The following is a 14,042-nucleotide window of genomic DNA, read 5'->3' as shown; positions in this document are numbered from 1 at the left end:
CCTTGTACTCCGTATATTAAAAAAATAGAAGCATCCCCCCAAAAAGGACTCAGGAGTTGACAATTCTAGGCCCTTACCTGCCCCATAATTATGCACACCGTATACTTTTGTACCCGGCAGTCCCACCTTGTATTATTTGAGACCTGAGGCTTGAAAACAAATAAATTCTTTCGGTCATATCTATGGGAAGTGTAAAAAAAAACCCCGAAACTAAGTACACAATGTAGAACAGCTTCAATAACCGCATGGATGCTTTGAAGCGTTGGTTCTAGGGCTCCCGAGGGGGATGCCATTAATAGGCCTCATTTGGATCTTACCGATCCACCAGCATGGAATAATTCCTCAATACCGGCCTGTCCGGAGACCGGATAGCGTCGGTAAGTGACATTTTCCCTGTCAGTTGAGAGGATCTCCCATTATTATGCAGAGGCAAAAACAAGGCGATGGGTGCGCCACAGGGTCTGCATGGAAAGTGAATGGTATCGGGAGAATCATGGGCCGTAGTCACACATTTACATTGGCCCACATTTGCGGGCCAGTAGGAGCTGGTCATGTCATCGTTTATTTGGAGGTCATGGAAAGGCCACGGGTGGCGCTGACGGCAGAAGACACGGGGGTTGAGGACCGTGTGGGGGCTGCGCTACGGTTGTGGGCCATGTGTGCCTTGACGAGATGACCGGCGGCGAGCGCAGAGCAGAGACTGAGCTCACCGGCGAGAACGGAGGCAGCAATGATACGAGACAACTGGCGCGCGTTTTCGCCGGGAGAGGTCGAGTGAGCGCCGCGGACACCCAGGAGGTCCAGCATAGCGCCTTGGGCTTCAAGGATAGTACCACCGCCAATGGTGCCCACCTCAATAGAAGGCATAGACACGGCGATCTGGAGGTTGCCATTGTTGCTGTTTGGGAAATTCTTATTAGCATCTAAAATATCAAAAAGTGGTGGATGAGGAAAGCTTACTTCTTCATGGTTGTGATACAGCTGCTGCTCTCAACGTTCTGGGCAGGATCCTGACCGGTGGCCAGGAAAATGGCAGACACGATGTTAGAAGCATGAGCGTTGAAGCCACCCAAGCTGCCCGCCATCGCACTTCCGATCAAGTTCTTGCTGACGTTCAGCTCAACCAGTGCGTCGACGTCGCTCTTGAGCACACTCTTGACAATATCACCAGGAATGATGGCCTCTGCCACGACGGACTTACCACGGCCATCGGTCCAGTTGATGGCAGCGGACTTCTTATCTGTGCAGAAGTTACCGGAAAGCGAGATGATGGACATGTCCTCGAAGCCGCACTCCTTGTGCATAACGTCCAGCGCCTTCTCACAGCCCTTGGAGATCATGTTCATACCCATGGCATCACCAGTGGTAGTCTTGAAGCGGATGTACAGGTAGGTTCCGGCAAGAGCAGTCTTGATACTCTGGAGACGGGCAAAGCGACTGGTCGAGTTGAAAGCTACGGTCATGATACTCCGGCCTTCTTCCGAATCAATCCAAACCTTAGCAGCGGCAGCGCGGGCCAAGGTTGGGAAAGTTACACAAGGACCACGAGTCATACCATCACCGGTCAGAACAGTCACTGCACCGCCACCGGCGTTGATTGCCTTGGAGCCACGGCTCGTACTAGCCACCAAGACACCTTCGGTAGTGGCCATGGGGATGAAGTAGTTTTGCCCATCGATGTTGATAGGACCAGCGACACCAACAGGAAGGGGCAAGTAACCAATAACGTTTTCACAGCAAGCACCGTGGACAAGACCATAGTTGTAATTCTCGTAGGGGAGCTTGGAGTCTTCCAAAACGGAAGTGATAGCAGAGGTAGTAGGAGTCCGGGAGACCACAGATCTGCGGATCTTCACAGCACGAGTAAAGGCATCAACACGGCTCATCAAGTTCTCATCCTCCATGGACTTCTCCAGCGCGTAACCTGGAAGCTTTCCTCGAAGGGAAAGTTCGATCAGTTCCTCATCGGTAAGTATAGGCGCACGCTTTTCCTTGAGCAGAGCCTCGCATTCTTCGGGAGTTCTGGTTGACTGTTGTTCATTTGGTGCAAACTTGGGGTAGACCTTCGGTGCGACCACAGGCTCCGCGGGAACGGCGGTAGTCTCAGGGTCCTTGATACTCCAACGGGCAGCATTGAAAAGATAGCCGTTAAGGATGATGCTGAGAGTCAAAGCGGCGATGATCCACTTGCTGATGATAGGGTCTTCAACGCTCTTGAGCAGACTTTCGAGAACCTTGCCACCCACGGCATCCAAGAACTGATCGGTGTACTCGATATCAAACGAACCAGATTCGGTAGGGGCTGCGTAGTGAACCGAGGGGTACTCCAGCTTGTACTTGATCGGCGAAAGGATGGTAACAATAGTCTCCTGCTTCTGGCTCTTGGCAGCCACATACACAGTGTCCAGGCCATTCTCTGCGACCTTGAAAGGATCAATGGGGGTAGGAGACAGGACGCTGGAGAAACGGGACAGCAGGCCACCGTTGCCGGTGTTCCGGAAAGGAATGGCTGACATGTTCACAACATTAATCAAGATCAGACCACCAACCATGAGAATCTTGAAGCGGCGCACGTTGCTCGACTTGATCTTGCGACCAAAGATGCTGGTGTCCGCCTCTCCAGATCCGGCGCTAGGCCAGTCGTTGCTAGAAGCGACATTCTCGGCAACAGTGTGGGTAATGCCATCTTCTTCTAAGGCCTTGCGTAGCGCCACGTGACGCTTGATCCGAGTGATCTCGAGCTTGATGCAGAGAATGGTGGTATAGAAGGTGAAGAGAAGCACGCAGTCAAAGAACAAGATCAAGGCCGCGAGGAAGCAGAACTGCTGGAGTCCACCTTGAACGCCAGAGGCCGCACCCAAAGCCAACAGACCAATCTCAATACAGTAGTGCTGAACGATCTCGAAACCTTGGTCCTTGATCGCAGCTGCGATAGAGTCCTGAATGGATCTCGGTGTGCTCGATGCCAGCGGGCGAGGGGCAGCACCGGGGCGAGGTCGGCGATTGTCCACAGAAGCTTTCAGAACGGCCCGAGTGAACATAATCGGCTTCTCAAAGCCAATGGTGACAACCAAAAATGGCAGACCTTCGGACAGCAAGAGGAGGTTGATAGGCACGCCAAGCCTAGTGGTCACGTGTAGACCAAAAAGGAATGCAAAAGTACCAGAAAGGAGCACGGTAGCCGCAAGCCAAAAGTTGGAGCCCAATCGTCGCATCGAGAAGAAAAGTGAGACAAAGCTCAGGTGCATCGAGAGGTAGCCAAGAGCCATAATAACAATGTCAATGGTTTCCGCGTGCTTGATCAGATCCACAAAAGAATTCCACGCATCTGCAATCCAGAGCTTTACAGCTCTGCGGGATCCGTAGGCCGGGCCACGAGCAGCTCGCATGATCCATTTCTTAGATTCCTCCTCATCCTCATCCGTGGATGGGGTGGGGATCTCCTGCACGGCTCTCAAAAGTTCCGAGACTTGGTCAAAAGGCACGGTGTAAACCAGGGAAGCGTCATGGGTAAATTGCGAGAAGAGGTTCGGGGTGTACGGCACGGAGTTGGCGGAGATATTGGCAGGAATTGGGACATCATCAGCTGCGGGGGCAGTTGAATCAGAGTTGGTGGAATCAGGGAAGATGAGGGTTGTCAGAGCCAGGTGCTGGGCAACAGGCTTCTCGGTCTAATATTTCATTTTTGAGTCAGTATTTCTTTCTCGGCGCCCAAGAAGAAAACAGGGGGGAATTGGCTCACCTTGGCGTCAGTCCAGGAGTCTTCCGCCTGCCACTTCCACGAAGTTGATTCTCCGAGTCGCAGATTGCGGCTTCCCTGGAGAAGAGCATCGGCGTCAACCTGTCCCGCGACACTTTGCGGGTCTTTCGAAGTATCAAGCAGGCTGCCTTCGAGAAGGCCCACGTAGGTGGTACTAGCAAGAATAGCAATCACCACAAGTGTGTGGATAGGGTGCACACAGGCCCGGCGAGAGACGGATTGGAGGCCTGACACAATCTGACGTCGGATCCAGCTGGGTTGAGTTTCGCGCTCTTCCTCGGTTGAGCGAAGGCGTTTAGAGATAAACGAGGTAGCCATGGTGACGAGTCGCGAAGGAAGCGGTGAGGACGTCTGTTGAAGGCGTTGATGGGGTTTTTAAGACGGTCCGCAAGGACCAGAACCTGCGAGGAAAGCCGTCGTGGAATGGTGTTTTACACCAAAACCAATCCGGAGGGGAAATCTTTGAATTAGGATCTAATTCTACGACCACATGCGGGCTGCACAAGTCGGTGTTCAGGGACTGGGCAGGGTTCTGGGCTGTTTTTTTTTTCTCTCTTAGTTGAAGCCACTAATATCCAGACAAAAGAATACGTACCGAGGGGAGAAGTCGAGAAGCTCAAGGCACAGCCCTTGGAATTGGAGGTCGTAAAGGGAAAAAAGTAAGGGCACCCCTGAAGGTAAAATAATAAGTTGCCCGAGACCGCTGGAATTAAGTATCGCCGACAAACGGGGGTCGCCAAGCCACCAAGCAGTGGGGAATCGGGTTTGATGCCAGGTAATTTACTTTCTTGATGTTTTCAAGGTATTTTATAAAAAAAGAGAAACAAAGAAAAAACAAGAGTAGTAAAATAGTGATAGAGGGTTAAGAAGAATCGGCAGAACAATAATAAACCGGAACCTCAAGTCAAGCTGACATTCATTAAGGGATAATCTTTAGGCTTACAATCAATCCAGGCTGCAATATTTCATACAGAACCTGCATATCTTGTAAATGGCTTAAAGATAGCGATATTAAGGAATATTTGAATATTTATATATCAAGTGAAGTCCAGTACAGACCTTTTCGAGAAATTTTCACAAATTAAACCCATGTACTCCGTACAGAGTACGGAGTGCCTCGTACAACGTACAGGCTAAAGAATCTGGAGCTATTGGATGCACTGGCCATTTGTTTATCTTTGTTACGCCTGGATGCATGTCGATCCTTTAACTACATACATATGTATTGTCATAGGATACAGCATATAACCTTGCTATGTTGCACAATCTACGTAGTGAATCGAATTATCTTGAATCTTTTCGGGAAAATCCTTCCATTTATATTTATTTCTCTGATCTTGACGTCTTTACGTGACACAAAACAGAATGTGGGAGAGAACGATCAGCAAAGACTCCACTCGCTTCATCCAGGGTTACTTAGCCATGTGTTCAAATGAGGTTTTGTTCCGTCCACGTCAGCCACACTACCCTTAGTCTGAAGAGGAAAGTCGAAAGAGACAGGCATCCAATCTGCGAGTCCATGTCAGAAAAGAGTCCACCCAATTTCTCCCATGCCAGTGAGATGGAATCCACCCGGTGGAGCTACGGAGAAATCTGATAAAAATCCGATAACCCTGAGTCAAATCATCTTCTCGGATTCACCCGGTGCAGACTCCATGTATCCATAATAAACTCGGTAACCGAGCTTGCCAAGTGAAAAAGGAGAAAAAGATAAGATCGTTCGGTGAATCCCGAGTACTCCGGTAAATCTGGGAATCGCAGAACTTCTCACCTCCCTGCCTTAGGTGCCTTAGGTGCCTTAGGTGGCTTGCCCCTTGTTAGTGCTCACCTCCTGCTTTTTCGGTCGAGTACAACTGGGCACCGTACCTAAGCCAGGGGCCCGAAAGGCACTCACTAAGCATTATATAAGCCCACAGGTCCGCCCACCAAGAGGGGCTGTACTTAGGCAACCTTCCAGGCCCCCAAGTGGCTGCTTACTGCGCATGTATCTTCCACGGCCCTCGTTGGTGCTATACAACATAGATACGGAGTGATTTTGATTGCCCCATTGCCTTAAAGGAGATTGTATTCACGGTCGTATCTAGCGTGTATCTTTCCTATCTCATCTCATAGTTTCCATCTTGCTCATCCGCCAATCAAGCGTGACATCTCCCGATATGTCGACAGCGGGGATGATATCACCAATGCTCTTGGTGTAAAGATTGTCTGCGTCTCGTTCCATTGTCCTAGTTTGGGGTATTTTGATCAACGTGTTCGCAATCGGGTGAGGAGAGCGCAATATTAGGTTGCGCCTACATATGCTCATGGATTTGAGAAGCACTAACTACCATGAGGACCGTGCAAACTAGACTAAGTCTAGCACAGCCACACGATCGAAACCAAAGGAATGTGTAAGCGTAGGTAAGTCGGAAGAAAAAAAATCAGCAGAGTATTGAACATATCGTCAAGCGTGCACGATGAGATCTATCGCGTGTTCACGAACACCGTCGGAAAGTGTGCTCCATAGAGAATAGTTGGGCTTGCGTAGGTTTTGAACAATGTTGTACATATTCTTTCAACGAGAAAATCAGGATAAGGGAAGTATATTATTCCATGACTTGTCCTCACGACATCCCCCCCCCCCTTTGCGTGTCCCGCAGTCCGTTCCTGATTCCTCCATTCCAATTCCAATTCAGTAATTACGCCCGTCATTTAAATCTTCGTAGTAAGCCCCCATCCAGAAAGACGCACGCGTAGAGCAGCAAGGCCGATGGTACCCAGAACAAAGCTCATGCCTGAAAAGACGCACGTATAGGTGTAGCTGCCCCCAGTGTCGGCGGCAATCGCGCCCCCAATAGGCGGACTGGTCAAGGTTCCCACCGCAGCAAAGGCCAAGATAGTACCCATCCGATAACCCAACTCTTTATTGGCGAGATGGAGACAATCAGGGCGGGTCCTAGGCCGATGATCGCACCCGAGGTGATGCCAAATAAGGCCGTAAAGGTGATGAGCTCGCCATTGCCTCGGGCAGGAAGCCACAATGCTAACACCAGGATAGCCGATAACGAGGTCATGACGAGCATCACGTTGAAGCGACCGACCTTGTCCGCGATATAGTTGGGCACGGTACGACCGAAGAAACTGGTGCCATTGAGAATTGGAACTAAGGACCACGCCATGTGCGACGACATGCCGTAGTGGATGGCTTCGACGACGATATAATCAAAGGGAACGAACAGTCCCCCTGAAAGGAACGATTCATTAGTGATGCAATATGTCTTCCCTCAGTATAGATGTGCTGTACGCACAGTATATGGAAAAACTGGCCGCACACAGGATGCCGAAGCTGAGCTCCCGCAACGGTCTGAGATAGCGCATCAGAGAAAACGGACGTGGTGCATGTGGGAAACTGGACGAGATGGTGACCTTGGCGATGACCAGCAGGCCCAGGATCAGAAAGGCGAGGCTTCTACGCTGCCCTTGGGATCTTCTCCCCTGTTTGTCGCCGATTCCCTGGATGAAATGGCCAAAGCCCATCGAGCGCCCTTGATCCGGAGCCTAGAACACATTCAGGAGCAGCTGCTGCAGATTATCGCTCTCGGTAATCCCAGTCTGAAGCAATATAACTTCCTGTCCGCCATTTTGAGCCAGATCCGTGCAATAGAGTCGGGCCAGCCGATCCAACCCGCCATTTACGAGACCGTCAAAGAAAGCCTAAAGAAATGCTATTTCTTGCTGCAGGCCTCTCACCAGCCAGTTCGCCGCAGGATTCGGTTGAGTCGCTAACCATGGGGACAGACAGTCCTCCAGGTTTTGATCTGGATGCTTTAGTAAGTATTTCTTTCCCTTTCCCCCCCTAGTCTTTCTCCTCCTCCACCTCCCTCATTATTACGTGCTTGCCATCGGACTTACAGTTTAGGACCCTGCCTTGGGATTGGAAATTCCCAGCTTATTGTTCTTCCCGGGCATCATGGATACGTCGAGCATCGAGTGGTAAGGCATAGACGTAAACAAACAATGCTAAAACCTTGGAACTTGGCCATTCATAACGTAATTCACCACCGAGCTGGCCACCCATATCGACCTATTAATTTTAACTGCATTTATGTCAACCACAACGCTTTTACATTAATTCAACTTAGCTGATTTCTCTAACTGGGCATGTCTATCTTCTATGCCCTGGCATCCTGCATATTCCACACGCTCGCCCGGCCCGCGTAGGTGGCATCTGGTTCTGTTCTATATCACAGAACTATTTAAGAGAAGTTCTCATACGCTGCGTACATGTAGCTAGGATGGGAGCAAGTCAGTTATCAGTACTAAATTCGTTACTAGCAAGCAATCACCGTGTCGGCTCAAGGTATAACGCACCTGAAGTCATACTATACTCGTTTAATAAGTGACGCTAGCGCTATAAGTGCCGTCTCGTCTAGGTATAGCGCAAGTTTGTCTGTGAATTAGCCGGCCCTAATACTAGACAATATTTGAACGCGGGTGCGGTTCTTACGGATAGCTTCAAATAAAGATAGTATATAGTCTAGATTTATAGCTTTATGGTCCTTAAGTAGAGATCCTAACGGTACTCAGGGCCGTGCTTTTACTCAGTGATCAAAAAGCGGCAAGAGGTGAGCACTAAAGCGGAAAGAGAAAGGTGAGTGCCAGGCATTTCCCGATATGCAGGGATAGAGCCTATGGCAAGTGATTGGGTGAAATAGAAAAATGCAAACACAACAATCTTCAGGAAATTAATCTTCAAGAAATTCATCATCAGGAAATTAAAGCGCTAAAGAGGATCTTCTTTGTTCATTTTCTTTCAAGTGGGTGTTAATTTCGACTCCGACGGCGAAGCGCCCAGGGCCCCGAATCAGCCAATGGCCGTGCTTGCTGAGCCAACGGACCTGCAGACCTGCAACATACTTGCAAGCTTGGAAGATCGAGCACCTAAAGTTATGCAGATGTCACGGCTACGCGCCAGGAGCGGAACCGCGCATGTCTCGAAATACTCCGTGACTCTAAATATCTCCCGAGAACTGAGTCTTCTCACCCAATCATTCCCTGCTTTGTCTAGAAGCCAAGGGCATTGGGCTTGTATCTCAATCTATTAACAGTTTGTAACGATGACAGTTTGGTATAAGGTTAGAGCCTCTCCAATTAGACGCCCTCGAGGTCAGACAATGGTTTCTTTATGTGTAACAGATTCCCTTGAAACCTTTTCATACCATTTTTGTCCTTATTTTTGTTGGGGGCTGGGGGTGTCTGGTGAAAGACTAACAATTGAGCCATTGCCTATTCACACCTATTATCACAGGTCAATCATTCCAATGATCCTATTCATATCGACAAAGCCCATTGTTGCAACCTTCGACCTGGCCGCTTCATCGATCTTCTAGACTCAATAAATACGGCACTTTCCGCTTGAGCGGCCTCACCTCTGTTCCATATCTCTACGATCAAAGAAGAAAAACTGCAATACCTACTCGAGTTGACATCGGGGGGCCGCCGTCCTCTTCAAGTCCACAAACCCTCATTCTTACAACCTTTGACCTCGAACCCTACATATCCAAAACCACTATCACGATGTTGACCATCATATTGATAGTGCTTCTTGCTCTGTACACCCCAGCACACGCTCATTCTTGGGTGGAAGAGCTCATCCTCATTGCTCCAAATGGAACCTTCACCGGCACTCCAGGGTATGCGCGAGGGAACTACCTGCGCACGACATCGGGCTTCAGCGACACTACCATGACCTACTTGATTCCGCCCAACACAAGGGTAAATGTGACTCAGATTCTGCCAACCGACAAAATGTGCAAGGACACCCAGCAGGATCAGACTCAGTCAGAGGGAAGCCCTCGGCTTGAAGCCAGCCCTGGCGCGGCGATTGCCCTTCGGTACCAGGAGAACGGCCATGTGACACTTCCCCAGAACCAGCCCGGAAAGCCCGCCAATGGGGGATCCGTTTATGTTTATGGCACCACAGAACCCAAGACAGACGAGAAGTTTCTTGATGTTCATGGAGCCTGGACCCAAGATGGCACTGGAGGTGATGGACGGGGAGTACTCCTGTCAGTACAGAACTACGACGACGGCCGTTGCTACCAGGTCAATTCGGGGGAAATCTCAGGGACTCGACAAGCGGAATATACCCACACAGCAGACCCGCTTATGGGAGCAGACCTCTGGTGTCAGCAGGATATTCAACTGCCCTCCAATGCTCCCAGTGAGAAGCCCTACACACTCTACTGGGTGTGGGACTGGCCCACCGCTGCGGGTGATGATCCCACATATCCCAATGGAAAGGCCGAGATCTACACAACTTGTATGGATGTGGACTTGGTGAACAAGGTCGGCAAGCAGGCAATCAAGAGCAACTATGAGACTGACCAAGATCTCAACAATGCTGCAATCCCTTCGCAGTTCGATGCGCTCGGCGATCCGATATCCTCCCAGCCATCCTCTCAGTCATCATCCTCTCAGCGGAGCATTTTTGTCACATCGTTAGCTGCGACAGGGGTTGAACCTAAAACAGTAACAGTGACAGATTGGGAAATCATCACCAGCACTGTATTTATGGCTGGGAGTCAACCCACATAAAACGGATTTGAAAGACATAAACATCCAAGATAGGACAAAGCGACTGAAAATCTCAATGAAATGGCAATCCTTTTGTTCCATTGTAAGCTTAGTATCCCGTTGTAACCTGAATCAATGTATCAGATGCCCTACATACATAAATGAACATGAAAGCATAGAAGTAGAACAATTCCATATATAGCCTTTAATCCCAAACAGGAATAGACGGAACCAAACTTGAAACACGCTAAGTCTGGATGACACGTGACTCTCGACGGGTTCAAGCTTCACCCATTCACACACGCCCAACTCTGTGACTCTTGAGCGGCTGCCTTGCATATCGGCTGATTCCTGCTTCCTTTGCTACAGTCCATCTCGATAAATCATATTGTCCCAACAACCAACGGCCCCCCCGATCCCAAAACCAACTACGCGCTGATCATTACTCTAGTTTGACCTACAACCTCTAGACAGGTATGGCAATCTCCGAGCGTTCACTCAGTCTATTTCTCCTCAAATTTCCCATTTCCCATGTGGCCTTGACCTAATCCTTGTCATCGTGCGGTCTGCACATTCTTTCCCGCATAAGCGCTGTGCCTCCGTTACATTTGTATCTGACATTGGCCCTTTCTGCAGTTTTCTGCTATATTTAGCAATTCCCTGTCCTCGAGATCGCGGGACAAACGGCTGGAACAACGGTCTCGATTTCTCCAATCCCATATTGAACCCTTGAACGGATATTCTACCACGCAAACTTTGCAAAGTCGCTTGCTTTTTCTCGTTAATATCGCCTTCTCATCGTGAGATCTTCCCCGTCGCGGTTCGGCGTTCCACTCGGACCACATTTGCCCCCCCCTCCCTCGTGTCGTTTGCCGATTACCCACCCATTCACCGTTCACCACACCGGAGCCCCTGGGGATAAACATCCTTTTTTCGCTCGAAAAGCTTGACATTCAAGGGCTGCCCCTGGTTTGAATCACACGAACCTAAAATCGTTTTTGGCCCCTTACGACTTTGGCGCTTGCTACATCGTACCTGAACTCAATCTTTCTTCGATCTCCGATCACAAGATATACCTCCCTTGTTCGAATCGAAGGAACACCCGCTGTCTGCGACTGCAAAATTCAATAACTTGGACTACATCAATCGCAATGCGAAACTAGAGCGCCAACCACGCGACCGATGAACAACCCCACATTTCCTTTTCTAAGATCCGCCCCGTTATTCCTCATTTCGATCTCAATTCTGGGTCTTTCTCCATGTCAACCATGATGTCCTCTCCCACATCATCGCAGAACATTCTGTCCACAAACAATCTATCAGTCCTGCCACCCATCCTCACCGATGGGACGGTGAAACGGTCGTCGACGCATCCGAAGGATCGGCTCTCAACGTATTCCAATGTCTCGTTTGCATCACAAAATCGTTCGCGCCCAGGCTCCCATGTCTTCCCGATTTTCCATACCAGCCTTCCATATGCTCTTGTGCGAGACTTTGCCTACCCGTCCACCCACCCCCTCCATTACGGGCCTCCCCCTCCTCGTGCCTCCGGAGTCTCCACACCGGCAAGTGAACACCGACGCCTCTCCGATCCACCACCTTCGTGGGATATATCGAGGGGGTGGTCAACAGGCCAACCGAGCATAGAACCTCAGATTAGCCATGTCCACCAACAGTTGCCAGCTATGTCCTTTGGGGATGGACCACCATACAGCGAGGATGAAGACCTGCATAGCCCAGTTGTGACCTCGCGTCATCGCAAGAAGTCTTCTGACATGAATGGTCTTGTAGATGAGAGAGTCATGTCTGGAACTGGCCAGGCGGTGAGCAATGATCGCGGAATGCTCGTTGGCATTAACGCCGATGGCAGTGAGACTTATTATGTAAATGATGGAGACACGTCAGATGATGGACCAGGTGGTGAGTACGTGACATATCCGGCAAATGAAGGGCGTTATTCAATCATGGGATACAGCGCCCCGGGCGGCCAGCAGGGCTATGAACATGACCCTGGCTTTGAGTCCGAAGATGAAATCCCCGGTGGAAACCGGTACTCTAGAGACTATCAGTTTGCCGTTGGCTGTCCGGATGAAGAGATGCATGGAAAAGCCGTTGCACTCTTTGACTTCACACGAGAGCATGAGAACGAACTACCTCTTACTGAGGGCCAAGTGATTTATGTTTCATACCGGCATGGCCAGGGCTGGCTTGTTGCAGAAGACCCCAAGACAGGGGAGAATGGCCTTGTCCCGGAGGAGTTTGTGCGTCTTCTGCGAGACATCGAAGGAGGTTTGACGTCGCTGAACGGGGAACCGAACCCTGAGGTCACCGGGACCGCAGACGTCAGTCTAAACGCCACCGAGTCTGGCCAAATATCTACGCCTACCAAGGCAGAGCAGCCCTCAATTGACGTGAACGCTCAGTCTGGAAACAAAGCCACCAACGGTAATACCCTAGCTGCAGCCTCCGCGGAAGGCGCAGGTGCTTCTCAACCTGCGTCGGATACCGGGATCACGACCGGCAAAATGGCCGAGGGCGCCGACAAGCGCTCTAGCACGCTGACAAAAACCTGATCCAACCGAATATCAGCCCTGAATGGCTTTGTTCGTCCATGCAAAACCTTGGCGGTGCTCCGTGCACGGATCACCTGGAGAGATGGCTTGTCTGTTTCAAGTTGCAACCCGCCATGAAACCCTGACAGCCGATAAGCAAAGCTTGGCACCCTCCACTTTCTTGTGGCTGGTGAGATCTCAGGCATGAAACACGCAGTTGGCTCGCTATGTGAGTTGCTTCATCGATGAACACTCAATCAGCACCTCCTTAGTGGATCACCCGCCAAACCCGAACCACCTAATCTCCGAGACCTTTCAGAGCTCCTTCTCAAAAGGTCTTTTTTCTTTGAACCACCTTCTCTTCGGACGGTTTCGTCAGATATAAACCCATCTCTTTCTTTCCAGCCTTATGTTCAACCCATCTCCCCGCGATGAATCATTACCCACCGCAAGTTCCTCTTTATTAACGTATATCATCCCTCCTTCACGATCCCAATTCATGTCTTCTAATCATTACACGTTGGGGAAACATAACCTGGGATTAAAGAGGATTGAGAATCCTTATTTTACTACATACCCCAAGTCTTTCGCCATATTGTCGCCTTATATGTTCTGTCTTCCCTCCAACAATGCCTCTTATTACCCCCTCATCGTCTTCCCTCTCCTGTATTTAGTTCCCTTCAGCGCATGCGTTATACCAGCATCAATGAGCATCAGCATAATGCCGATTCAAATCTATTCAACTGCCACTTATCATAAGATATATTCTATTTAGCCTAGATCAATATCTCTACATAACCTCATCAAATGTCAATGTACTACAGCTGATTTACTTTGAGACAAAATCTGGGCAGACATCTCAGAGCCACAAGAATAAGAAAGACCAGAAAGCAGAGCGTAAACAGCATGCAAGTACGAGCAATGAGGAGGCCCTAATGTATGTCTGAAAAGGCCTTAATGTATGCCCGAATACCGCTGTACTGCCGATGGATAAAGCACATCTCGATGTATTATTCTTCAGTGGGATATGGACTGTCTGCTTTTTCAACGCGACTAGCAAAACACCAAACATGCGGAGACCCGCGATTTTCGGCGCTTGGGACGAGAATTTTACGTGAAGTGGTATGGAAGGCCAAATTTTCGCAACCTGCTCCGCTATAGTGCAGATATACCTA

At 49.8% G+C, this 14,042-nt stretch overlaps 5 protein-coding genes across 5 annotated transcripts; 3 read left to right on the top strand and 2 right to left on the bottom strand.

Annotated features, from left to right (window-relative positions):
* Positions 1-561: 561 nt before the first annotated feature.
* Positions 562-4,078, bottom strand: hmg1 (HMG-CoA reductase; the record flags this gene model as incomplete). The annotated part of the gene is made up of 3 exons (XM_057277213.1): positions 562-898; positions 961-3,671; positions 3,743-4,078. The coding sequence occupies 3 exons, from the start codon at positions 4,076-4,078 to the stop codon at positions 562-564; spliced, it is 3,384 nt and encodes a 1,127-aa protein (XP_057136823.1).
* A 2,373-nt stretch (positions 4,079-6,451) lies between these two features.
* N7471_004493 (monocarboxylate permease) lies at positions 6,452-7,276 on the bottom strand (the record flags this gene model as incomplete). The annotated part of the gene is made up of 3 exons (XM_057277212.1): positions 6,452-6,660; positions 6,714-6,983; positions 7,048-7,276. 3 exons carry the CDS (start codon positions 7,274-7,276, stop codon positions 6,452-6,454), a joined length of 708 nt encoding a protein of 235 aa, XP_057136822.1.
* Positions 7,277-9,316: 2,040 nt separating this feature from the next.
* On the top strand, positions 9,317-10,336 carry N7471_004492 (uncharacterized protein; the record flags this gene model as incomplete). The annotated part of the gene is made up of 1 exon (XM_057277211.1): positions 9,317-10,336. One exon carries the CDS (start codon positions 9,317-9,319, stop codon positions 10,334-10,336), a length of 1,020 nt encoding a protein of 339 aa, XP_057136821.1.
* A 1,247-nt stretch (positions 10,337-11,583) lies between these two features.
* N7471_004491 (adaptor protein NBP2) lies at positions 11,584-12,888 on the top strand (the record flags this gene model as incomplete). Its single annotated transcript, XM_057277210.1, has 1 exon — positions 11,584-12,888. The coding sequence occupies one exon, from the start codon at positions 11,584-11,586 to the stop codon at positions 12,886-12,888; it is 1,305 nt and encodes a 434-aa protein (XP_057136820.1).
* An 82-nt stretch (positions 12,889-12,970) lies between these two features.
* N7471_004490 (uncharacterized protein) lies at positions 12,971-13,302 on the top strand (the record flags this gene model as incomplete). Its single annotated transcript, XM_057277209.1, has 2 exons — positions 12,971-13,057; positions 13,129-13,302. 2 exons carry the CDS (start codon positions 12,971-12,973, stop codon positions 13,300-13,302), a joined length of 261 nt encoding a protein of 86 aa, XP_057136819.1.
* Positions 13,303-14,042: the final 740 nt, after the last annotated feature.

Source organism: Penicillium samsonianum (assembly GCF_028829775.1).
Source record: "Penicillium samsonianum strain IBT 33392 chromosome Unknown utg000003l_segment0_segment0, whole genome shotgun sequence".
Lineage (NCBI taxonomy): Eukaryota > Fungi > Ascomycota > Eurotiomycetes > Eurotiales > Aspergillaceae > Penicillium > Penicillium samsonianum.
Note: the sequence above shows the minus strand (reverse complement) of the source record. Positions and strands in the feature narration are given on the sequence as shown.